General features: G+C 50.3%; 1 protein-coding gene across 1 annotated transcript in view; it reads left to right on the top strand.

Annotated features, from left to right (window-relative positions):
• The first annotated feature begins 5,703 nt into the window (after positions 1 to 5,703).
• SIN3B (SIN3 transcription regulator family member B) overlaps positions 5,704 to 26,683 on the top strand; it is a 40,351-nt gene continuing 19,371 nt past the window's right edge. Inside the window, exons 1-5 of the mRNA XM_017501205.2 lie at positions 5,704 to 6,936; positions 9,514 to 9,657; positions 19,479 to 19,601; positions 20,859 to 20,948; positions 21,855 to 21,973. Of these exons, the coding sequence (XP_017356694.1) occupies positions 6,622 to 6,936; positions 9,514 to 9,657; positions 19,479 to 19,601; positions 20,859 to 20,948; positions 21,855 to 21,973 (791 nt within the window). The 5' untranslated portion in view covers positions 5,704 to 6,621. The remainder of the gene's footprint in view (positions 6,937 to 9,513; positions 9,658 to 19,478; positions 19,602 to 20,858; positions 20,949 to 21,854; positions 21,974 to 26,683) is intronic.

Below are 26,683 nucleotides of genomic sequence, written 5' to 3' on the forward strand. Positions count from 1 at the left end.
AAAAAAAAAAAAAAAGAAAAGAACTTTCACTTAGTAGCTACTCAGCAGGCCTTGCTCATCTTGCTGTAGCCTGGGAGCAGTCATTTCCAGGGCTTCCTGTCTTAGCTATAGAGGTTTGTTCTCTTCGGGGCACCTGGGAGCCCACTTACTTCCGATTGATATGGACGCACTTGTCACGTTTCCAGCCCTGCTTCCCAGCAGTCTGGGCTGTTGTTTGTATGGCTTGAGGACAGACGCATGAGAGATGTCCAATGTCCAGGCCCTGACTTGCGTGTCTTCAGGAGTCCTTTGAGCTTTTGGCTCCCTGGAGTCCTTTGAGAGGCCATTGTCTGGAAGCCTCACAGGGCTTCCCACACACAAAGGCCCTGGTGATATTCCCTTTTTCTTTCTTTCTTTCTTTTTTTTTTTTTTTAGACTGAGTCTTGCTCTGTCACCCAGGCTGGAGTGCAGTGGCGCAATCTCGGCTCACTGCAACCTCCACTTCCTGGGTTCAAGTGATTCTCCTGCCTCAGCTTCCTGAGCGGCTGGAATTACAGGTGCACACCACCACGCCCAGCTAATTTTTGTGTTTTTAGTAGAGACGGGGTTTCACTGTGTTGGTCAGGCTGATCTCAAACTCCTGACTTCATGATCTGCCTGCCTCAGCCTCCCAAAGTACTTTTTTTTTTAGTTTAATTGAAATTTTTAAAAATTTTTATTTATTTATTGAGACTGAGTCTCCCTTCTGTCACCAGGCAGGAGTGCAGTGGCACAATCTTAGCCCACTGCAATCTCTGTCTCCCGGATTTAAGCGATTCTCCTGCCTCAGCCTCCTGAGTAGCTGAGTCTACAGGCATCCACCACACACCTGGCTAATTTTTTTATATTTTTAGTAGAGACAGGGTTTCACTGTGTTGACCAGGCTGGTCTCAATTTCCTGACCTTGTGATCCACCTGCCTCAGCTTTCCAAAGTGCTGGGATCGTAGGTGTGAGCCACCATGCCCGGCCTATTTTTTATTTTTTTGAGACACAGTTTTACGGTGTCGCCCAGGCTGGAGTGCAATGGCACGATCTTGGCTCACTGTAGCCTACATCTTCCAGGTTCAAGTCATTCTGCTTCAGCTTCCTGAGTAGCTGGGATTACAGGTGCCTGCCACCACACCTGGCTAAATTTTGTATTTTTAGTAGAGACGGGGTTTCATCATGTTGGCCAGGCTGGTCTTGAACCCCTGACCTCAGGTGATCCACCTGCCTCGGCCTCCCAAAGTACTGGGATAACAGGCGTGAGCCACTGGGCTTGGCCTTTTTTACATTTTTTAAATAGAGACAGGGTTTCACCATGTTGTCCAGGCTGGTCTTAAATTCCTGGACTCAAGTGATCCTCCTGCCTTGGCCTCCCAAAGTGTTGGGGTTACAGGTGTGACCCACCACGCCCGGCCTATATTCTCTCTTAGTTTTCCTAGTTTGACTGTTTTGAAGTATCATTTTTTTTCCATTTTATCACAAGGCCTGCCAGCTGTTGGCAAGTAGGGAGTGGCCCATACATGCTAAGGAATGTGAATAAGAATCCAGTCCTAGCCTCCGGCAGCCTTTGGTGTAGGGTGTCTTAACTTCAGTTTTGGGGGCCAGACCATTCTTTATGGCGAGGGGTCATCCTGTGCACTGAAGGGTGTTTGAGCACCCCCCTTGGCCTCCACCCACCAGTTGCTTCCAGATGGGATAACCTAAAGTGTCTCTGGGGTTGCCGAGTGTCCCCTGGGGGGCAGAGTTGCTCCAGTTGAGAACATGAATCTGAAGGGGAGACAGACACGGGCCAATGTGTGGCCAGTGGCGACCTGGAGAACTTGCCAGAAAGAACAGCCTCTTACTGGAGCCTCACCTGGGTCTTCTGAGTCAGCATCATTTCTTGTCTGGTAATCCAGGCCTTGGTTGTAACGTCACCTCCACAGAGAGCCCCCCAGCCTCCACCCTGTGTCATTCTTACGCCACCCTAGGTTACATATTTCAAAACGGCTAGGAGAAGTTCAGAATCCATTGTTTATTGTTGGTTTTCCTTTCTTGTCGGTAGATGGTGAGTCCTTAAGATGAGGTAGGCACTTCCACTGTCTTGTTCATGACCGTGTCCACTTCTGGAACATTCCTAGGGAGCAGTGCATGGTGCAAGAATGAGAAACTTGATGCTGGTGGGCACGTGGCCAGTCTCAGCTAGCGGGTCCTCTTCAGGTCAGACCCTGCCTCGTGGAAGATGACAGCTGGCTTGGACAGAGACAGGGATAAGCAGCCCCTCTACGTTCAGAGGGAGCCCCCGGCTACTCTCTGGGGGAGTCCAGCTAGTTGCCAACAAGCTGGATTCTCGGTTTTGTATCTTCGTGGCTCATGGAGCAGACAGTGACCCCTTTCCCCGAGCCAGGCCCTGGGGTTTACTCAGAGGCTCTGCCCTCAGGGTTCCTGCACAGTCAAGGTGGGGAGTCCCATAAGAAACAGATGGGCAGGTGTGGGCTTCTGTGCCGTGGCCAAGGGCAGAGAGAGGAAGGAGCAGGCCAGGGAAGGGTGGGAGGAGGTGCTGTGGGCAGGGCCTGTTTCAGAGGGGACTGTTCCTGGTGGCGTGTGGTGGCCTGCGGTGAGAGTGAGTGGGTGTGCTCGAGGAATGGCCAAGGAGACCGATGGGGTCAGGAGCTGAGGGAGAGAAGAGGGAGAAGGAGCCGGGGCACGAGAGCCACTGGAGGGTTCTGGGAGGCAGTTCTGCTGCTGTGCTGACAGTGAGGGGTCAGGAGGCTCTTGGGAGACCAGGGAGGGGCCCCAGGTGGTGGGGGCAGAGTAGACGGTGATGGGGACAGAGAGGATGGTGACAAGGACCGGAGAGGGGCCCTGAGTGATGGGGACAGAGAGGATGGTGACAAAGAACGGAGGGGGCCCCTAGTGATGAGAACCAAGTAGACAGTGATGGGGAGAGAATAGGTGGTAGCAAGGACCCCCCAGTGATGGGGATGGAGTGAACAATCATGGAGACAGAGTGAATGGTGACAAGGACCGGGGGGGTTCCTGTGTGATGGGGACAGAATGGACGGTGACAAGGACTGGGGGTAGAGTGGACGATGACATCGATTAGGAGTGGGGGGTGGTCAGTGAGAGTGAGAAGTCTGGGGTGATCCCAGGTTGCCTGATTCTCTGGGAAAGCGTGGGCCCCTGCTGAGGTGTGCGAGGCCGGGGCAGCTAGGGAGCTGCTCTGTGTCTGTGAGTTGCCTGCCATTTTAGGCTCCATTAATCAGTACCCAGGTGGGGCTGTGTGTGGATGCTCAGGTGGAGGTGTCGGCCATGCGGGATGCTTTGTCATGGTGCGGGAGGCGTTTGGACCTCTGCCTGTTGAGGCCACCCAGGGCACGGGGAGAGAAGGGGTGCCAGAAGGAAAGAGAAAGCTGGGCTTGTGCTAGGTGGTTTAGAGCAGCACAGTTGGCAGATGACAGCTTGGAGGCCAAAGCCAGCTGGGCTCGGTGTGGTTGGTTATGATTTTTACATTTCAAAGGATTAAATTTTTCAAAATGTTTTATATTGTGATACCGTTCACATAACATGAAATCCATCATCATCATTTTACTGTATTCACGATACTGTGCAGCCATCACCACTAATTCCAGAGCACTAACATCACCTCAAGATCAAACCCTGAACCTTTGAAATCTCTGCCCCCAGCCCCTGGCAACCATGAGTCCGCTTCCTGTGTGTATGGATTTGCTTGTTCTGGCCGTTTCACGTCAATGGGGTCATATACCGTGTGGCTCTTGGTGTCTGGCTTCTCACTCGCATCGTTTTTTCCGGTGTCGTTCACATCGGAGCGGGTATCAGTGCATCCTTCCTGAAGACTGAATCATCCTCCACTGTGTGGAAGGACCACATTGCGCGTGTCCATTTGTCTACTGATGGATGTTTGGGCTGTTTCCATCTTTTGGCTGTTGTGCGTAGTGCTGCTACATTCATATGTGAGGATGTGTTGGAACACCTGCTTCCTTTCTTTTTTTTTTTCCGAGACAGAGTCTTACTCTGTTGCCCCGGCTGGAGTGCAGCAGCATGATCTCAGCTCACTGCAACCTCCACGTCCCAGGTTCAGGCGATTCTCCTGCCTCAGCCTCCCAAGTAGCTGGGATTACAGGCGTGCACCACCACGGCCAGCTAATTTTTTGTATTTTTCGTAGGGGCGGGGTTTCTACATGTTGGTCAGGCTGGTTTTGAACTCCTAATCTCGGATGATCTGCCTGCCTCAACCTCCCAAAGTGCTGGGATTACAGGTGTGAGTCACCGCGCCTGGCTTGTTTTCAGTTCTCTTGGGTATACGCCAGGGGGCGGGATTACCGGCTCACATGGTAACCATAATTCTGTGGTCAACCCATTGAGGGTACTGCCATGCTGTGTCCTGTAGTGGCTGCAGCATCGCATCTGGCTCTTTTTTGCCAGGCTTTGGTCTAGAGTGTGTTTCCCCATCTTGTTGCAGTGGCTCACTTTAGGGGATCAGAGAGTGTACGTGGAGCTTGGAGATACCTCCTTGGAGTGCTGGGGGGCTCGCAGTGAGCTTACAGCTGCCTGCCTTTGAAACAGACCTTGGCTTCAGGCTGCTTCCCCACATACCCACATCCTGCTCGTTCAGACCCCTTCCTCTGTCAGACCCGTGCACCGTGGAGAAACAGAGCAGCCCCGTGAGCGTGAGCACAGAGAATCATCACAAACATCCCCAGAGAGTCTTAGAACAAATTCCGCCACTGACCGGGTACAATGGCTTATGCATATAAATCTCAGCACTTTGGGAGGCAGAGGTGGGAGGATCCCTTGAGGTCAGGAGTTCAAGACCAGCCTGGCCGACATGGTGAAACCCCATCTCTACTAAAAATACAAAAATTAGCCGGGTGTGGTCGTGCGGCACTTGTGATCCCAAAGGCTGAGGCAGGAGAATCGCTTGAACCGGGGAGGCAGTGGTTGCAGTGAGCCAGGATCGCACCACTGCACTCCAGCCTGGGGGGCAGAGCCAAACTCCATCTCAAAACAAAAAGAACACATCCGCCACTGAGGAGAAAGGATTTTAGAGTCGCAGCTGTTCTGCGTCTTGTGTTTCTGCTTTTCAGCTGAGACTTTCTAGAATTGTCTCTGTACCCATTGTTCTGGAAAGAACTGTGTTATCCCCCCACCCCAAATTTCACCCCAAATTCATGTGTTTTAGCCCTAGTCCCCAACGCCTCAGAATGTGACTGTATTTGGAGATAGAGCCCTTGAAGAGGCTGAATCATCCTTTGAAGAGGTGATTAAGTAAAACGAGGCGGTTAGGGTGGGCCTTAATCCAGTGTGATGGGTGTGCTTATGAGAAGAGGCGATTGGGACAGACATCAGGGACGTGCATGCTCAGAGAGACGACCACATGAGGACACAGTGAGTCAGTAGCTGTCCGCAAGCAAAGGAAAGAGGCCACAGAGGAAACCAAACCTCCTGGCACCTTGACCTTGGCCTCCTGGCCTCCAGAATGGAGCAATACGAACTTCCATTGTTTCAGCCAGTCTGCGGTACCTTGTCGTGACAGCTGCCGGATGCACTCATCCCGCCGACGGTGCCTGTGCCCAGCAGAGGTGCCTGTGTCAGTATAGGACGGCAGTGGTGTGCCTGGCCTTGCCTAGCGCAGTAGACTCTCAGGGTCAGTATTTGGGTCACGTGCAATGTTGGGCACTGCAGGGCAGCAGAAGCAGTGAAGTCTGTGTCCCTTCATCCGTTCTCCTAACCATCGCCAACAGCGGGTGAAGCCCACTCTGTTCTCATACTGTTCCAGGCTCTGGGGGTACAGCCCTGATCAAAATCCCCACCCTCGTGGAATCCAGCCAGGACTGATGGATAATAAAATGAGTAAAATACACGTTATCCGTAAGGTGGCAACAGGTGGCACAGAGAAACACACAGGAGTGCCGGGAGATGGCGCCATTTCACTTTGGTGAAAGAGGGTTCTCTGGGACTCACCGAGCAGGGGTTGGCTATCCAAGCAGAAACCTTAGCCAGGCTGGAGGAATCCTGACTGACTGGAGACCCTGTGGCATCATTCTGCTTTAGAAACAACAGCTTCTCCTTTGAGGGCGTGGTCCTGGCCCACCACAATGTGGGAGGGAGGCAACTTTGTTTCTCTAAGTACAGGCATGGAGGGCATTCTTGGTGGGTGTTCAGGGCCTCTCTTTTCTCTGAAGTGACCTTGTTGCGATTTACCTGGGGCTTAGCACCAAAAATGTCACGTCCCAGGAATCCCGGAAGTCCCCAGCAACCTGGACGGTGGGTCGCCTCTAACCACCAGGGTCCCCACCTTATGCATCCTGCTGTGGCATCACTGCTGGCAGCACGCGCTCTTCCACGTGAAAGCAATCTTGCTGAAACAGATTGCGGAAGGCGTGGGAGACTTCTCTATTATACACAGCCCAGCACTTGGCGCTGCAGAGGCTTAAACATCCCCTTTGTACATTTCTCCCAAATGTGAAGTTTTCAAAATGGAAGGTGCTCCTTGAACTTGGCGTGTTCTTTGAGTAGACTGGTAGGGATGGGGTGGAGGTGAGCTGGGGAGACTCACCTGTGCACCCAGCCCTGCTTGCCTCCAGGCCCTCAGAAGTAACCTTTCCCTGTCTCTGATGAAACTTGGCTCCATGCTGAGTTTTTTCTGTGCTTGTGCAGTGGCTGGGCCTGACGTTTTTCAGCCTGTTCCCAGTGTCGGGCCTGGCAGTAACTCACTGTCACCTTGTCAGGAGAATTCACACAACCACGGGGACTGTGCGGAGGACTTCAAGCAGCAGGTGCCGTATAAGGAGGACAAACCCCAGGTGCCCCTGGAGTCCGATTCCGTGGAGTTCAACAATGCCATCAGCTACGTGAATAAGATTAAGACCCGCTTCCTAGATCACCCAGAAATCTACAGATCGTTCCTGGAGATCCTGCACACGTACCAGGTGAGGACTCAGGTTGCAATTCCTTGTGGGTTTTGTGATTTCATCCACTGTGGGGCCCTGCAGATACTCAGATTTGCTTGTTGGAATTGATAAAATCCTGTAAAATTCTACTTAGTGGTGGGGTTTTTGTTCTTTTTTTCTTGAGACAGAGGCTGGTTCTGTTGCGCAGGCTGGAGTGCAGTGGCACGGCCTCGGCTCACTGCAACCTCCTCCTCCTGGGCTCAAGCCATCCTCCAACTCAGCCTCCCAAGTAGTGGAGGCTACTTGGGGCTAGAACATGGGCATGCGTCACCACACCTGGCTAATTTTTGTATTTTTTGTAGAGACAGGGTTTTTGCCACGTTGCCCATGCTGGTCTCAAACTCCTGAACTCAAGCGATCCGTCCACCTCAGTCTCTCAAAGTGCTGGAATGACAGAAGCCTCCAGCTGGGTTTTTTTTTTTTTTTTTTTACTATGGTAAAGTACACATGACAAAATTTACCATTTTCACCATTTTTAAGTGTACAGTTCTGTGGCATTAGGTACATTCAAATTGTTCCGTAACCATTGCCACCATCCACCGTCAGAACTCTCTTCATCTTGTGAAACTGAAGCTCTGTCCCCATTAAACACTTACCATCCCCCATCCCCCCAGCCCCTGGCACCCACCTTTCTGCTTTCTGTCTCTATGGATGTGATGACTCTAGGGACCTCCTGTAAGTAATTGTCTTTTTGTGACTGACTCATTTCACTTAGCATAATGTCCTCAAGGGTCATCCGTGTTGTACCATGAGTCAGAACTTCTTTCCTTTTTAAGGCTGAATAATATTTCAGCAAATGAATGGACTGTATTTTGTTTGTCCGTTCATCTGTCAGTGGACATGGGGCTGCTTCCAGCTTTTGGCTGTTGGGAATAGTGCTGCAGTGAACATGCATGCACAAATAGCCGTTGGAGTTCTGTTTTGGTTTGATTTGAATTTTTTTTTTTTTTTTTTTGAGACTGGGTCTCACTCTCACACAGGCAAGAGTGCGGTAGTGCGATCACGGCTCACTGCAACCTCAACTTTCCAGAATCAAGCAATCCTCCCGCCTCGGCCTCCCGAGTAGCTGGGATTACAGGCGTGAGCCACCGTGCCCAGCCTTGTTTTCTGTGTTTGAGAGCACTTGTTCCCCACACCCCATCAGAAATCCTAGCCTCTTCTGTCTGCGTAGTCAGATGAGCAGAAAATGGCTGTGGCACTCTTTCAAATTGTGTTCTTTAAATATCAGTCAGTTTGGTGATTGTTTCTTTTCCTCTTTATTTGTTTTAGATAGGGTCTCGCTCTCTTGCCCAGGCCGGAGTATGTACTGTCACAATTATAGCTCACTGCAGCTTTGAACTTCTGGGCTTAAGCAGTCTTCTTGCCTCAGCCTCCCAAGTAACTAGGACCATAGGAGTGTGTCACCATGCCTAGATAATGTTTAACATTTTTTGTATCACTCCTCAGCCTTTTGGCTAAGATCAAGCAAAAATTTTTTGTAGAGATAGGGTCTCACCAAGACCACCACAGGTTGGTCTTGAACTCCTGGACTCAAGCCATTCTCCTGCCTCGGCCTCCCAAAGTGCTGGGATTGCAGGCCTGAGTCATGGCCAGCCTAAATTGTGTTTCTTTGAACTTCAGTCAATTTGGTCATTGTTCTGTCTGTATGCAGATAGATCATTTATTATCTGAACTGATTGGGTTCTGTTTATTTTAAAACTTTGCTTTTAGGTGACTTTTGGTGACTTTTTGGAAGGGTGGTGGTTTTTCCCCCTGTGGTGTAGATGCCACCGGTCCCAAGATTTAAAACTTGCTTCCCTTCCTACAGGCTGCAGTGGGCCCAGCGGGGAGGGAGGCGCCAGCACAGGGACCCCTGCTTTGCAGCTGTGGAGTTGGGACTGTGGAGGCCATGCAATACTGTCCGAGAGGCTCCGGCCCCACTGCCCCTTGTTCTGTGAAAATTGACACGGTGTCAGTTTTTTTGGGTGTAAATTTCTGGGGTGTAATTGACAAGGTGTCAGTTTTCTTGGGTGTAAAATTGACAAGAACATATGTCTAACAGCCACCTTCTTTTTGCTGGCCCATTTCTGCCTTCCCACTTTGGTTCCCTTTGGTCCTCTTGTTGCTTCAAGCTCTGGATCAGTCCATTTTCCTTGGGTCTCAGTGACTCCGGGCCAATAGGTGCCTTGGCCTGGAAGTCCCTTTCCTTCATGGCCCAGCGCTCCCCCAGTTCCACACTCCCCATTTCCCTTGGGAAGTCCTGGAGTTTGCCCCTTACCTTGCATTTCCCCAGCCCACCCTGATTCCGGCCAGCTTCCCACCTCCCTGACCCCTCTGCTCGTGGACACTGCTAGGTGTCCCTCCTCAAGTCCCTCCCATACTCCTGCCCATGGCCGGGGCTCAGGGTGTGCCAGGCAGTGAGATCCACACGTGAGCAGACAGTACTGTGGGCCCTGCCGGCAGGTGCTCTTTCTGAGAGTCATCCCGTCTCCTCCACGGAGGGCTGCCTGAGTGTCCCAGCCCAGGGCACGGCGCTTCTTGGCTAACGACTTGTTTCCCTTTCCTCAAAACTGGCAGAAGGAGCAGCTGAACACGAGGGGCCGGCCGTTCCGAGGCATGTCTGAAGAGGAGGTATTCACTGAGGTGGCCAACCTCTTCCGGGGCCAGGAGGACCTGCTCTCAGAGTTTGGACAGTTCCTGCCCGAAGCCAAGCGGTCTCTAGTGAGTACAGAGAGCCCCTGCCCAGCCCCGGGACCTCAGTGAGGAGACAGGGCCCCAGCCAGCTCAACCCTGGGCTGGGCCAGGCCCTACCACCCTCCAGACCACATCAGGGTCCCCTAGAAGCTATGTAGGGTCTAGGCACCCAGGGGTTCCTCATTGTAGGCACAGCAAGCTCGGAAACGATTCGCCAAAGTGCTTCTCTGTACAGACAGTACCCAGGTCTCAGGGCGGTTTGGGAGGCAGAGAGCTCGATGGAGACAGTGGGTCCAGAGTTTCCACCTCCTGGGCCTGCCCTGCAGAGCCGCACCCTGCCTGGGACCCCAGACCTGTGGGAAGGTGCAGGAGGTCTTGGATCCACCACCATTGCTTCCCCTGTTGGATGAGACTGATCTGGGGCTCCAGCAGGTCGGAGCTGGAGGAGCCAGTAGCGGGGGTGGGCTGTGGCCTGGCCCTGACTGTGGGTGATAGAGAGCAGAGATGGGCCAGGAGGGGCCTTAGATAGGGAGGTTCAGGGCTCAAACTGCATGGTCAACCTTTCTGCCCTGCCTATGACCTGAAGATGCCAGGGCCACCTGTTCCAATTCTTTTTTTTCCCCTGTAAACATAAGAGTTTCTTTAAAATTGAACTGAAATTTATGTAACAGAATTCAGCATTGAAAGTGAACAATTCCCTGGCATTTGGTGCATCCTCAGTATTGTACAACCTTCAGCACTACCTAGTTACAGAACATTTTCATCCCCCTGAAAAGAGACCCCTTCCCCTTCAGCAGCCACTCCCCACTCCCCTCCGCCAGCTCCGGGCAACCACCCATCTACTTCCTGTCTGTGTGATTTGATTGGCCGGTTTGAACATTTCAGATCAGCGGAATCTCACAGTATGTGGCCTTTGTGTCTCACTTCTCTCAGTCAGCATCATGTTTTCAAGGCCTCACATGTACCATGGATCAGTGCTCGTTCCTTTTTCTGGCTGAATCATAATTCCGTTAGACGGATGGACCACATTCTGTTGATCCGCATTCTGTTGGTGGACATTTGGGTTGTTCTGCCCTTTGGCTGTTGTGAACGGTGCTGCTGTCATCATTGATTCCAAGGATTTGTTTGAACACCTGTTTTCAGTTCTTTTGGGTAGACACCTAGGAGTGGAATTGCTGGGTCACTCGGTAATTCCGTGTTTAACTTTTGGAAGAGCTTCCAAACTGTTTTCCACGGTGACTGCACCATTTTACATCCCCAACAGCAATGTACCACAGGTTCTGTTTCTCTGCATCTTCGCCAACATTTGTTATTTTCCAGGTTTGGGGGTGTTTTTTTGTTTTTTAGTAACTATGTGAAGTGTTATTCATAACATTAAGGTTTGTTTTTATTTTTTGAGACAAGCTCTCTCTCTCTATCTCACCCAGGCTGGAGTGCAGTGGCACAACTGATCAGTGTTCACTGCAGTCTCCATCTCCCAGGCTCAGGTAATCCTCATACCTCAGCCTCCTGAGTAGCTGGGCTTACAGGCAGCACCATGAAGCCAGGCCAGTTTTTGTATTTTTTGTAGAGACGGTTTTGCCATGTTGCCCAGGCCGGTCTCGAACTCCTGGCCTCAAGCAATCCACCTGCCTCAGTCTCCCAAAGTTCTGGGATTACAGGCATGAGCCACTGTGCTCAGCTGTGTTGTGGTCTGGATTTGCATTTCCCTTATGACAGATGATGTTGAGCATCCATGTGTATATTGACTGTTTGTCCATCTTCTTTGGAGAAATGTTTATTCACATCCTTTGCCAATTTTTTTATTTGTCTTTTTATTGTTGAGTTATAAGAGTTCTTTATATATTCTGGTGCTAGACACTTACTTTATGATAGCTATGATTTGCAAATATTTTCCTCCATTCTGTAGGCTGTCTTTTTACTTTTGTATTAGTGTCTTTGATGCACACCAGTCTTTAATTTTGATGAAGCCCAGTTTACCTGTTTTTTCCTTAATGTCATGCATGTTTTTAATGTCAAATGTAAGAAATCATCATCAAGGGCATGAAGGTTTCCCATCATGTTCTCTTCTAATAGTTTTATAGTTTTGACTCTTATGTTTATGTCATTGACGTATTTTAATTTTTGCATATGGTGTGAGGTAGGAGTCCAACTTTATTCTTTTGTATGTGGAAATCCAGTTGTCCCAGCATCATTTGTTGAAGAAATTGTTTTTCCCCACTGAATGGTCTTGGCACTCTTGTTGAAAACCCATTGACTATAGTTGTATGATTTTATTTTGGAATTTTTAATTATGATTCACTGGACTGTGTGTCTATTCTTATGCCATACCACACTGTTTTGATTACTGTAGCTGTGTAGTAAGGTCAAAATCAGGAAGTGTGAAGCCTCCAACTTTGTTCCTCTTTTGCCAGATTGCTTTGACATTCAGAGCCCCTTGCAGTTCCGTATGAATTTGAAGATGAGCTTATCCATTTCTACAAAAAAGGCCATTGTGATTTTGATAGGGATTGCACTGACTCTTTAGATCACCTTGGGTAAATATTGCCATTTGAACATTGTTAAGTTTTTCAATCCATGAACATACAAAAACTTTCCATTTATTTATGTTGTCTTTAATTTCTTTTAGCAGTGTTTTGTAGTTTTTAGTGGACAAGTCTTGCATTGCCTTGTTCAAATTTATTCCAAAGTATTTAATTTTTACTGATGCCATTGTAAATGGAATTGTTTTCTTTCTTTTTTCTTTTCTTTTCTTTTTTTTTTTTTTTTTTTTTTTTTTTTTTTTTTTTTTTTTNTTTTTTGAGATGGAGTCTTGTTCTGTTGCCAGGCTGGAATGCAATGGCATTTGCAATTCTTCTGCCTCAGCCTCCCGCGTAGCTGGGATTACAGGGGCCTGCCACCATGCCAGGCTAATTTTTTGTATTTTTTAGTAGAGATGGGGTTTCACTATGTTGGCCAGGCTGGTCTCGAACTCCTGACCTCGTGATCTGCCCACCTCGGCCTCCCAAAGTGCTGGGATTACAGGCGTGAACCACTGCATCTGGCCTTTTTGTTTTTTTTTTTGAGACAGCCTCACCCTGTCACCTAGACTGGAGTGCAGTGGTGATCTTGGCTCACTGCAACCTCCATCTCCTGGGTTCAAGCAATTCTCCTGCCTCAGCCTCCCAAATAGCTGGGATTACAGGCATGCACCATCACACCCAGCTAATCTTTGTATTTTTAGTCGAGACGGGGTTTCACCGTGTTGGCCAGGCTGGTCTCGAACTGACCTCAGGTGATCCACCCACCTTAGCCTCCCAAAGTTCTAGGATTACAGGCGTGAGCCACCTTACCCAGCAAACATCAGGGAATCTTTTCTTTCCATTGCAGATACTCTTCATTACTTCTTCTTGTCTTATTGTTCTAACAGGGACTTCCAATCCTGTGTTGAATGGAAAATGGTGAAAGCAGGCATCCTTACCTTGTTCCTGATCATTAAGGAAAATCTTTCAGTCCCTAACCGTGTGTGTGTGTGTGTGTGAGAGAGAGATAGATAGAGTTTTGCTCTTGTTGCCCAGGCTGAAGTGCAATGGCGTGATCTTGCCTCACCACAACCCACACCTCCTGGGTTCGAGCAATTCTTCTGCCTCAGCCTCCTGAGTAGCTGGGATTGCAGGCATGCGCCACCACGCCTGGCTTATTTTGTATTTCTTAGTAGAGATGGGGTTTCTCCGCATTGGTCAGGCTGGTCTCGAGCTCCCGACCTCAGGTGATCCGCCCGCCTTGGCCTCCCAAAGTGCTGAGATTACAGGCGTGAGCCACCGCGCCTGGCCCAGCCCTTCACCTGCGAGTGTGATGCCAGCTCTGTTTTTTCATAGCTGCTTTATTAGGCTAAAGAAGTTCTCTTCTGTTGCTAGCTTGTGAATGTTCCACTTCCTCTTTTCTTCCTCTTGGTCCTTGATGACACATCAAGATGGGGAGGTTCCCCGCCACCACTTCCGTTTCTCACCACCTCCTCTCCTGGGTCCTGGCTCTGAATGGATGAAGCGGAGCGGGTAGGGCAGGGGAAGCAGGTCTTGAAGGGAAGAACTCAGGCACCAGCAGGGGTCTAGGTGTGGACATGATCTAGACCCTCTGTTGAGTCTGGCACATTTCCGGTATATTTTCTTGGGTTTTCCTCCGTGCTCTGCAAACCCTGTTCTTCCCTTGTCCTTGACCAGAGTCTCTCCAGTTTATCTAGGCCAATGGGTGGGGCTTGTCCCCGTGAGTTACTGTCTCGAGGGCGTGAGCACCCCCTCGAAGCAGGGATGCCACCCAGAAACACTTCCTAACTCGAAGTCACAGGGACTGCGTGCTGCTCTGTGGGGGTCAATTCCGGGAGCCTTACCCTGACCTTCCCTCCTGCCTGGGGCCTGGGCCAAGCTTGTATGCATAGTAGCCTGGGCCATAGAGGCAGGAGGGTTGTGCCACCTCCTGGGCCTAGTTTCCTTCTCTCTCACACAGGAGCGACCCTCCCTCCTGCTCAGGTGGGGACCCCACAAGCTCTTGTCCTTCAGGTGCTCAGAGCACTGGAAAGGACAGCTGCATTTGTACAGGAAAGAGGTCATCCCCACCCTGTGTCCCCAGAGCCAGCTCGCTGCCTGGTCTGGGGGCGGGTCAAACATCCTGTACCTGGAATTACTCCTTTGACAGGGAGCTTACCTCTATCGCAGGCCTCTGCCCTGAGCCGCCTCCTTGGGAATCCCCTCGTGTTACCTTCTCCGATTCCACTGTCCCCCTGGTGTCTCTCTGAAGTTCAGAATCTCTACTTGGTTTTCTCTTAGAAATTCTGGCATCACTCCCCCTTCCTGCTTGTTAGAGACCCCTAATTTTGGAGCCCTGTGACCACTCGAATCAGAGGGGTATCTGCCTGTCTCCAGCTTCACACCCTTCTGGTGTTGACACGGCTCCAGGAGTGGACACTCAGGCCTCCAAGTCCCCGGCGGTTGGAGCTGACTGCTGTCGCCCGTGCTGTGATGTGTATCTTCCTCCTTGTCCACTTTCAGACTGTCTGTGGGTCTCATTCTCTTGGACTTGGGTCTCACCTCTCAGCTCTCACCTCCCTGTTGGCAGCTCTTCTCCCACATGCCCGTCCGCACCGGGAGATGGGCTCCAGTGGTGTCCCTAGCTGGACTCTTTGAGCCATTGCTGACAGTGCAGAGTGGCCAAGGGTGGGGACAGCTCAGCCTTCCTGGCCTTAGGGAAAGCCTGGCTGAGGCCTGGGCAAGCTTTTGCTGCCCTGGTGAAGGGTACCCCAAGGCACTCTGGATTGAGACAGGAGGTTGGGGTGTAGCGCCCGGAGCAGCGGGAACCTGGCAGGTTACTTCCCTGAGCCTCAACTTCCTCACCTAGGAGTGGCCATGAGGATGTCCCCCGGCTAGTGTGGTTGGAAGGTTCCCAGGAAAGCATCTGGCCAGGATGACCAGGGGCTCTAACATGCTGACAAGGCTGCACCAAAGAACCAGCTTTGAGACCCTTGCTCTGGGGATCTGTACCATGGGGGATCCCCCTCTGCCAGCACTGTGGGGGCTATACCCAGCAGACATGTGGTGACTCATTGAACTGGCAGTCTGCAGCTACTCACCCAAAGTCTTTGGAGTCCTGCAGCCTGGGTAGCCTTGGTTCTGTGGGCTTTAATCTGGTGGTCATTCTTCAAGCACTGCGAAGTCTGGTCCTTTTGGGGGACATTGATTGGAGACTGGTCCTCTGATGGCTGAACCTGCAGTGCCCCCTGGTGGCATTTCTGAAGCCGGTCCCTGACAAAGCTCGCCCTGGGAAAATAAGCATTTCCCGCTGAAAAGTGCCTGCCAGCAGTTTCCTTTTTTTTTTTGGGACGGAGTTTCGCTCTTGTTACCCAGGCTGGAGTGCAATGGCGCGATCTCGGCTCACCGCAACCTCCGCCTCCTGGGTTCAGGCAATTCTCCTGCCTCAGCCTCCTGAGTAGCTGGGATTACAGGCACGCGCCACCATGCCCAGCTAATTTTTTGTATTTTTAGTAGAGACGGGGTTTCACCGTGTTGACCAGGATGGTCTCGATCTCTTGACCTCATGATCCACCCGCCTCAGCCTCCCAAAGTGCTGGGATTACAGGCTTGAGCCACTGCGCCCGGCCCAGCAGTTTCTTTAGTGTTATTATTATATATATATTTTTACATGCTGTGGACTACTTATGTGTGTCTCTATTATTATTTCATTTGTCTTATTTTTGTTTGTTTTTAGAGACAAGGCCTCACTCTGTCACCCGGGCTGGAGTGCAGTGAGTGGTGCGATCTTGGCTCGCTGCAGCCTCAACCTCCTGGACTCAAGCGATCCTCCTGCCTCAGCCTCCCAAGTAGCTGGGACTACAGGTGTATGCCACCGTGCCTGGCTAGCTTTTATTTTTTAATCGTAGAGACAGGTTCTCACAGTGTTGCCCAGGTTGGTCTCAGACTCAAGCCATCCTCCCTCCTTGGCCTCCCAAAGTGTTAGGATTACAGGCATGTGCCATCATGCCGAGTCCATGATTTCTTGAGGTGGCATTTATGCAGGGTGCCCAGCTAGCTCAGTTAGTAGAGCATGAGACTCTTAAATAACATTTGTTGTCAATTTAGCTAAGGTTTTTAGTGTGTATTGGGTTATTAGAGCCATCTTGTACATTTAGAAAGATTGGGTCAACTTTTTAAAATTATTAAAAGCACACACTGCAGCACCTGTTTTGTGAAGGACATATTTATGTTAACTTTTAGACATGTGTTAAAACTGTAAGAAAAGGAAACCAAAGATGACATTTGGCGTTGCCCTAATCAGACGTGACTGGCCTGGATCCGACGTTGGCAAACCTTTTCTACAAAGGGCCAGATAGTAAATATCTCAGGCTTTGCAGGCCAGTTCATCTCTGTAAAGACTGACTTCTGCCCTGTAGCTTGAAAGTAGTCATGGAAAATACATGTCAGTGACTGGGCAGGGCTGTGTCCCAATAAAACTTTACTTACGAAATGAGTGGGTGTGGCTGGGTGCCAACAAAACTTTATTTACAAAATGAATGGGTGGCCGGGCAATGTGGCTTATGCCTGTAATCCCAGCACTTTGGGAGGCCAATGTGGATAGATCACCTGAGGTCAGGAGTCTGAGAACAGCCTGGACAACATGGGGAAACACCGTCTCTACTAAAAATACAAAAAATTAGCCAGTCTTGGTGGTGCTCGCCTGTAATCCCAGCTACTCCAGAGGCTGAGGCAGGAGAATTGCTTGAACCCGAGAGGCGGAGGTTGTAACGAGCCGAGGTTGTGCCACTGCACTCCAGCCCGGGCAACAAGAGCAAAACTCTGCCTCAGAAAAAAAAATTGAATGGGCGTGACCAGGTACCAGCAACTCTTTACAAAAGGAATGTGTGTGTGGCTAGATGCTGATAAAATTTTATTTACAAAAATAGGGCCTATGTTAATTTGCCATTCCCACGCCTAGATGGTCTTTGGTGGGGGGGGGGGTCCATCTAGCTCAGATGTTCACAAATTGGGACATTAACTGAAAAGCAAGAACCATGTGAACCATTGGGGAAGATCTGCTATACCTGCTTGGTGAGCTTGGCAGGATGCATGGCGAGTTTCCCCTCCAGGTCCCCATTCCCGTTCAGCACCTGTCATATGGTCGTCCAGGTGCATCTTTTGGGAATCAATTTGCACCTGTTCCAGCATATACAAAAAAATACAAAAATTAGCCAGGCTTGGCAGCTCATGCCTATAATCCCCAATATTCGGGAGGCTGAGGCAGGAGATGGCTTGAACCTGTGAGGCAGAGGTTGCAGTGAGCCAAGATCCTGCCATTGCACTCCAGCCTGGGTGACAGCAGACTCAATCTCAAAAAAAAAAATAAAGAAGAACCAGTGGAGAATTGTGTAGATGGCAGTTTCTCCACTTACAGCTCTCAAAATAGCCTTGGGTCTTTGGGTAATTATTCCCCAAATAAGTTGAATTCCTGTAAGTCTTGCCTGTGGCTAAATAATAAGTCTTTATTTTGTTGTTGTTGGTGGTGGTTTTTTCTTTTTTTGAGACAGAGTCTTGCTCTGTCGCTCAGGCTGGAGTGCAGTGGCACAGTCTTGGCTCACTGCAGTCTCTACTTCCCAGGTTCAAACGATTCTCCTGCCTCAGCCTCCTGAGTAGCTGGGATTACAGGTGTGTGCCACCACGCCTGGCTAATTTTTGTATTTTTAGTAGAGACAGGATTTTCCCATGTTGGTCAGGCTGGTCTTGAACTCCTGACCTCATGATCTGCCTGCCTCGGCCTCCCAAAGCTCTGGGATTACAGGCGTGAGCCACCACATCTGGCCTGATAAGTCTTTATTATTATTATTTTTAAAATAGTACATATTAATGTACTAATGCTAAGTATTAGCAAGAGTATCAAAATTTTTTTTTTTTTTTTTTTTTTTTTTTTTGAGATGGAGTGTCGCTCTTGTTGCCCAAGCTGGAGTGCAACCGTGCAATCTCGGCTCACTGCAACCCCTGCTTCCCAGGTTCAAGTGATTCCCCTGTCTCAGCCTTCCGAGTAGCTGGGATTACAGGCACCCGCCACCACGCCTGGCTAAGTTTTCGTATTTTTAGTAGAGACGGGGTTTCACTGTGTTGGTCAGGCTAGTTTCGAACTCCTGACCTCAGGCCATCCACCCGCCTCAGCCTCCCAAAGTGCTAGGATTACAGGCGTGAGCCACTGCGCTCGGCTGAGAGTATCAAATTTTTAATGCAAACTTTCTCTCCCCTGACTCAGTTCTTAGTCATTGTACTCAGAGGTTAGCGATTCTAAGTGTCTTGTATATCTTTCCAGAAATTTCCTCTGCATGTGCAACAAATAATTTTTACAAAGTAACACACCCCGGCATCCTGTTTGTTCTGCCCCTTTTTTGGCTTTTTTTTCCCCTTGGTTTTTTCGTTTTGTTTTGTTTTTCAGGTATGCCTGTTCCTAGCAGCAGCTCAGAGCCAGCTCATGGTATCTGATGGCTGCTGGCCGTTTTGTTCAGATGCACCACCACTTGTCCACCTCACTCACACTTTAGGCCTTGGGGTGTGTCTTTGCATCCAGGTCCTGCGGTGGCATGGGAAGGGGGAGGCCTCTCCAGCCCTGCCCACATCCTGTAAAGCTGTGGTCTGTCTATCCTCCCCTGCCTGTCCAGCTTTCCAGTATGTTCATATAGACCGAAATCCTGAATAGATTGTTCCAGAACAATTCTTGATAAATGTCATTGGCCCCCTGTAGGTACCCTGCTCGGGACGAGCATCCCCGACCTGTTAGTCGATGGCTGGCGTAGCACCTGGGAGGCAGGCCCCGAACCAGCCACGAGCCCCACTCCACTCCCAGCAAGTGACGACATCGTCCCCCAGAAATGTTTTGTTATTCATAGAAAAGACTTCAAAATCTGGCTTCAAGGCCCCCACCAGTGCCCTGGCGAATGTGAGCTGCTTCCCCTCGCTGCCTGTTTCTCTGTCCACTGCACCTTGTGTTTCTGTGGCGCTTGCATGTACACGGCAAGACGCCCCACCGGTGGCCCGCCCCGTGAGCCCTGGCACAGGAAGACCCGACTCAGGTGTCTCCCTCCTGAAACCCCCACCCCGCTCCCGCCCATGTCCAAAAAGGCCTCACAGGGGTCTCCTCCCGGCCTGGCACTATTAGTCTGATGATTCTGTTACCTTGGAACGGGAGCGTTTTGCTGGAGTCACCTCACGGACAGAGCCTCTGGCCTGGCGCCTATGGCCACCATTGCCCAACAGGCTGTGGGCTGAGCTAGAAACAGCTCTCGGTGCTCAGATGCCCGGGCCCGGCTGTGTCTCTGGCACTGACCACCTCCCGCGTGCCCTCAGTTCACAGGAAACGGGCCGTGTGAGATGCACAGCGTGCAGAAGAGCGAGCACGACAAGACTCTGGAGCACAGCAGGAAGCGCTCCCGGCCCTCGCTGCTCCGCCCCGTGTCTGCGCCCGCCAAGGTACCCGTCAGCCACGTGCGGCCATTCCTGCACTCAGGGGCCCCAGCAAACGGGGCCTTCCCAGCAGGTGACCAGGGAACAGAGGCCCAAGCAGCAGTTTGGGGCTGGACCTGGGGCTGGGTGAGGTTCACCAGTGGCAGGACCTTTGCAGGTGGGGCCTCGTCTAAGGTGGCTGTTCATCCGTTTTCCCTGTCCCATGAGATTGTTGTGAAAAGGAGAAGGAGGAGGAAGGAGTGTTATCCCTGCCCTAGGTCCCAAGAAACAGGTGTACCACTCAGTCTCCTTTTGACCCTCAGGACCCTCACAGGCAAGGCCACCATATACAGTTGTTCAGGTTGGCCACTGCACAGCTGAGAGCAGAGAGGGGCTGGGATCTGTCATGCCCTTCACCCACAGTGGTGGTTTTCTGATTGCATTATTACTTGTGTGGCTTTCTACTATTGGTAGGAACTTCCTCATCCTCCCATTTATTTAGTTAGGTATATTAGGTAAGGACTCTGGGTTATAATCTATTCTAGTGTTGATGTCCAAGCTGTTCCAGATTTGGCCCGTGTGGTCCCCTTGGCTCCTGTGTCCTCTTGGCATGTCCTTATCATTCTTTTTTTGGCAGGGGAATGGGGTTTCACTCTGTCACCCAGGCTGGAGTGCAGTGGCACAGTCACAGCTCATGGAAGTTTTGACCTCTGGGCTCCAGCTATCCCCTCACCTCAGCCTCCCAAGTAGCTGGGACTATAGGTGTGCACCACGACACCTTTTTGTAAAGATGGCATTTCACTGTGTTGCCCAGGCTGGTCTCGAACTCCTGGGCTCAGTCCTCCCACCTCATCCTCCCAAAGTGTTGGGATTACAGGTGTGAGCCCCTGTGCCCAGCTCATCCCCATTCTTCAGGCACTTTGGAGATAGTTCTGGATGGACAGTATTGTCCTTCCTGCTGTGATTGTGTGGCCAAGTTCAGGTCCAACTCCAGCTTAGAGACGCAAGCCTGCAGAGACTCAACATTTCACTTCTCCAGGGTCTTTCTAGTGCCGCCCTCTTCCTGTCCACTTCTTGTTGCTGTATTGGCCCTCAGGACAAAACGGAGAGGATTCTGAGGTCGTCGTAGCCAGGGGCACATCTCCCTTGCCGTTCTGATGCTGTGGCGGCACTCCTGCCAGTTACCCAAAGCCCTAACCTGCTGAGATGGAGATCCCAGGTTTGGCAGTGGCAGAGGCCACTGGTAGAAGGGAGATGTTAACTGCGTGGAATTTCCCCCCACAGAAAAAAATGAAACTTCGTGGTACCAAAGACCTGTCTATTGCTGCAGTGGGGAAGTACGGGACTCTGCAGGAATTTTCTTTCTTTGACAAGGTGAGGGTGGGCCCTGGCTTCCATCTTGGGGATGCCACATCCAGCTGGCTGGGCTGATGCTCCCTAGGCCTGCCCCAGGACTGGGGGAGGGAGGAGCTAGGGTGGGTGTGGTCTGCGGATGGAGCAGGCAGGGCCAGGAGGATGGAGCTGGCCCCCAGCTGTCATTGCAGCAGGGAATGTGGGCCACCTTGGAGCCCAGGCATGGAGTGTGGGCAGGAGTCCACAGTGGGTGTGCCAGACAGAGCTGAGAGTCTGAGCAGAGTAGGAAGACACACGTCTGCCACTCTGAAGCTGTGTGGCTTCTTCTTATATCGGGGGTGATTGTGGGGTTCTGCCCAGGGTTTGTGGGCAGAGCAGACAAGGTGGCTGTGAATTGCTGCACGGCTCGCGTGCACAGGCTGTGTGAATTGCTGCACGGATGACACATATGGGCTGTGAATTGCTGCATGGATTGCATGCACGGGCCGTGTAACTTGCTACATGGATGACGCACATGGGCTGTGAATTGCTGCACGGCTCGCGTGCATGGGCCATGTGAATTGCACAGATGATGGTCATGGGCTGTGTGAATTGCTACACAGATTGCATGCATGGGCCGTGTGAATTGCTATACAGACGATGGTCATGGGCTGCGTGAATTGCTACACAGATTGCATGCATGGGCCATGTGAATTGCTGCACAGATGACACATGGGCTGTGAATTGCTGCATGGATCGCATGCACGGGCTGTGTGAATTGCTGCACGGATGCTGCACATGGGCTGTGCATTGCTGCACGGATCTCATTTACTTACAGACACAGCTGGTTCCTGTATCGCACACCCATGTGGGTGACTTACAAGTGAACCAGGCCCAGAAGCTGAGGAGCAGGGGTTCACAGTGGGTCCCTGACTGCTGTCTCCGCAGGTCCGCCGGGTGCTGAAGAGCCAGGAGGTATACGAAAACTTCCTCCGCTGCATCGCCCTCTTCAACCAGGAGCTGGTGTCTGGCTCCGAGCTCCTGCAGCTCGTCAGCCCATTTCTGGGGTGAGCAGCTGACTTCCCCGGGCTCCCCAGGGTAGTTCTGTTCCTGTCACCTCCATCTACTAGGCTTTTAGTTACTGTTTTTGAACAATGATTATGCTTTTCTAAAATCCTGTTTATTAATTGAAGTGATTGAGATTAATTATCGATTCCTATGCATTTCTGTTTTTTGTTTGTTTGTTTTGAGATAGTCTTGCTCTGTCACCCAGGCTGGATTGCAATGGCACGGTCTTGGCTCACTGCAACCTCTGCCTCCTGGGTTCAAGCCATGCTCCTGCCTCAGCCTCCCGAGTAGCCAGGATTACAGGCGCCCACCACCACGCCCTGCTGATTTTTGTATTTTTAGTAGACGAGGTTTCACCATGTTGGCAGGCTGTTCTCGAACTCCTGACCTTGTGATCCACCTGCCTCGGCCTCCCCAAGTGCTGGGATTACAGGCATTAGCCACCGTGCACGGCCAATTCCCATGCTTTTGTAAAGAGGGATACACCACCTGGGTACCCTCCAGCTGGTGCCTCCAGCAGTAACATCTAGACTTAGTATCCTCACCAGAAAACAGTGGGTCCTCGAATAAAACCTTTTCGTTTAACACTGTTTTGTTACTGCTGAGAAAAAACCATTCATTTCTGGTTTGAGTGGAGTTTGCACGTTCTCCCCATGTCTGAGTGGAGTTTCTCCCACATCCCAAAGATGTGCATGTTAGGTTAAATGTAGGTGAAGTGATGAATCTCCACGGTCCCAGCCTGAGTGAGGGGGTGGGCGCCCTGCAGTGGGGTGATGTCCTGTCCAGGGTGCCCTGAGCCACTGGGATGGGGTCTAGCCGCCTGAGAACCTGAACTGGCTTAATTGGGTAAATCAGGTAAATTGTTTTCACTCATCTTTCTTATCTGTATGTTTGGCTTGCATTTATTTCAGTGTTAAGTATTAGAAGTGTTTTGGTCTCTCTTGAGAAATTTGGTGATGGTTTTATGACCGGAAATATGCCTTAGGAACGTCACTCTTGTTTATGTGTCAGTAAGCTTGCGGCAAAATCGGTTCCGTTACACATCTTTTCGCCGAAAGTCACAGCTTCCTAAAACGTGGTGATGATGTTGAGTGAGGGCTTCCTGTGTTGACTCTCACACAATCTACCGATCTTTCCAGCCTCTCCATGTTCCTTGTACACGTCTAGTGTGTGTGTTTAGACAACTTGCTCACTGTGGAGGGTCGTGCATCTGCCGCAGTGAAGATACTGAGCAGCTCCAGGGCCGTCAGCATTCTGCCTTGACCTTTCGTTTCCTTCCGAAAACCCTGCCTCACCCAGAGTCTGTTTCCAACCCCTGGCAACCACCCATCTATGTGCCTCTCAAATTTATATTAAAATGTTACAGTAATGGAACTGTGCAGGAGGAACCTTATGGGAGAAACTTTTTTTTTTAACCCAGCATAATTGCCTGGAGATTCACCCGATAAGTGCCGTTTATAATTCTAATACTTGGTTCAGGCTTGTGTCGGCTGCGGTGGCTCACGCCTGTAATCCCAACACTTTGGGAGACCAAGGTGGGTGGGTCACTTGATGCCAGGAATTTGAGACCAGCCTGGGCAACGTGGCCAAACACTCTCTACCAGAAAATGCAAAAATTAGCTGGGGGTGGTGGCATACTCCTGTAGTTCCAGCCACTCGGGAGGCGGAGCTGGAAGGGTTGCTTGAGCCTGGGAGGTGAAGGCTGCTGTGAGCTGTAATCACGCCACTGCACTCCAGCCTGGGTGACAGAGTGAGACCCCATATCCAAAATATATATATATATATATATGTCTGGGTGTAGTTGCTCACACCTGTAATCCCAGCACTTTGGAAGGCCAAGGTGAGTGGATCACCTGAGGTTGGGAGTTCAAGACCAGCGTTGCTAACATGGTGAAACCCCATCTCTACTAAGAAATACAAAAATTAGCTGGGCATGGTGGTGGGCACCCGTAATCCCAGCTCCTCGGGAGGCTGAGGCAGGAGAGTCACTTGAACCCGGGAGGCGGTGGTTGCAGTGAGCCAAGACTGTGCCACTGTATTCCAGCCTGGGCAACAAGAGTGAGACTCCATTTAAAAAAAAAAAAAAAAAAAAAAAAAAAGCAAAAAAAACCTGCACCCCAGCTGCACAGAGAGAAGCCTCTGGGAGCAACTGTGCACACTTGCGTCCGCTCTTGGGGGCACAGGAGTGTGTACAGTACGAGTAGGCGGGCCTGTGAGCGCTATGTGAGACCTGGGAGCCAACTGGGGTCAGCTTCGCTTCCTGCACATCAGCCCTGTGACAGGGATGAGTCACTTGGCCAGTCTGAGCCTCAGTTTCCTTGCTGTAAAATGGGGATAGCAAATGTACCTACCTACACACAATTCCCAAGACCTGCAGGTGGGCGCTACCTCTAGGGCCCTTCAAATACAATAGAATCTCACAAGTAAAAGGAAATGACAGGTTTCTTTAGGCAGAAGGAAATGATGTAAGTCACAAACTTGGATCTACCTAAAGAAAGGAAGAGTGTCCAAGAAAAATACACCTGAAGATTTTTTTCATTCTTTTTTCTTTTTGAGACAGAGTCTTGCTCTGTCAACCACGCTGGAGTGCATTGGTGCAGTCTTGGCTCACTGCAACCTCCAACTCCTGGGTTCAGGCAGTTCTCCTGCCTCAGCCTCCTCAGTAGTTGGGATTACAGGTGTGCCACCAAACCTGGCTCATTTTTGTATTTTTAGTAGAGATGGGGTTTTGCTATGTTGGCCAGGCTGGTCCCGAACTCGTGACCTTAAGCAATCTGCCTGCCTCAGTCTCCCTAAAGTGCTGGGATTACGAGCATGAGCCACTGTGCCTGGCCATGATTTTTTTTAATGGTTCTCACACATGGTGGGCACACATGTTATGTGATCAGCCCATTCAGTCCTTAACTGTTTTGCCATTTAGCCCAAGAATAGTAGTTGATGGCGGTTGTGGTTGCGGCGTTTACCCCGAGATAACTTTGTCATGAAGCATCTCATTTTTATTATTATTTTTGCATTGCTCTCATATATGTCAACTTTGGAAATAAAAAGACATCGTTTTATGTATAGCATTCTGTTTTTAGCAGTGGTATTTCCAGTTACACAAAATATAGTAATTCTTGATCACTGAAAATGTCAAATCTTGGAAAACGTAGCATTCCTACACTTGATGGGAACATTGTTCTCAAACAGTTGTTGGCCAAAGACTCATTTGATGACTCTGACTGTTCTAAAATAGACAGTTCTGGTGATTCAGATGATTCCGACGCTCTGTTTAGAAATAACTCCAAGAACAGTTTTTATATTTTACTTCCACGTTGAAAATCAGTCAGATTTGCTTCGGCCTCAGAGAGTGTTTATGTAAAATTAAATGAGCTCTGGTGTAAGCTGTACTTTTTTTTCTAAATGGGAAACAGTTAAATCAACCCTGGGACAGGTGCTGTGTGAGTCCTTTTGCATTAACTTAAAAAAATGTGTGTATATATAAATATTTTTCTAATGTAAAATGAAGCACAGATCCAAGACACAGGGCCGAGAAATGGCCCGAATCTTTGTTAAGCAGTCACCCATGTGCCCACCACCCACGTCAAAAATAGACTCCAGGAGCCCCCTGCGTACCACTCCAGTCCCTGCCCTTGTCACTGCGAGAGTGTCCTGACTACAGGAGGGACCGCCTGCTACACTAGTGGTGGCGCAGCCACCCAGGTGGGCATTGCCAAATACATGCCTCAGTTTCACCCCTAGCCAGGTTTTCTTTCCCTTTTTTTTGGAGATGGAATCTCATTCTGTCGCCCAGGCTGGAGTGCAGTGGGGTGATCTCAGCTCACTGCAACCTCTGCCTTGCAGGTTCAAGCCATTCTCCTGCCTCAGCCTCCCGAGTAGCTGGGAGTACAGGCGCGCGCCACCACGCCCAGCTAAGTTTGTATTTTTAGTAGAGATGGGGTTTCTCCACGTCGGCCAGGCTGGTTTCAAACTCCTGGCCTCAAGTTATCCTCCTGTCTCAGCCTCCCAAAGTGCTGGGATTACAAGTGTGAGCCACGGCACCCAGGCCCTGGGTTTTGTTTCTTAATACGTCTCGTAAGTCTCCTTTTACCTCCAGTTCCCTCCGATTCTAGCCCTGATACCCCTCTCTGTGTCCCTGTCCCTGTTATTTCTGTGATACTAGCCCCCCAGGTTTGCTCATTCATTTGGGGTTGCACAGGAAGATTGCCACAGCATTTATCACCTTTTCTAAAGTAGCCAGGAGAGCTGCTTGATTTCAGTCTTGTTTCCGTTCTGCAGCCTCAGAGTGATGAGCTGCTTTTGTGTCATCTTCCCAAGGGGACCAATTAGGTCCTTTATTTAAAAAGCATGTTAATGAATTCATGAACTTAAAACATATTTGATATGTTTTCAGTACATTTTCTAGTCCTTTTAAAGGTGAGGGGCTGGGCATAGTGGCTCACAGCTGTAATCCTAGCACTTTGGGAGGCCGAGGTGGGTGGATCACCTGAGGTCAGGAGTTCCAGACCAGCCTAACCAATATGGTGAAACCCTTTCCCTACTAAAAATTTAAAAAATTAGCTGGATGTGGTGGCCTGTGCCTACAGTCCCAGCTCCTCAGGAGGCTGAGACAGGAGAATTGCTTGAACTTAGGAAGCAGAGGTTGCAGTGAGCCAAGATCACACCACTGCACTCCAGCCTGGGCAACAGAGCAATACTCTGTCTCAAAA

The sequence above is a fragment of the Cebus imitator genome, unplaced genomic scaffold, assembly GCF_001604975.1.
Source record: "Cebus imitator isolate Cc_AM_T3 unplaced genomic scaffold, Cebus_imitator-1.0 Scaffold280, whole genome shotgun sequence".
Classification (NCBI taxonomy): domain Eukaryota; kingdom Metazoa; phylum Chordata; class Mammalia; order Primates; family Cebidae; genus Cebus; species Cebus imitator.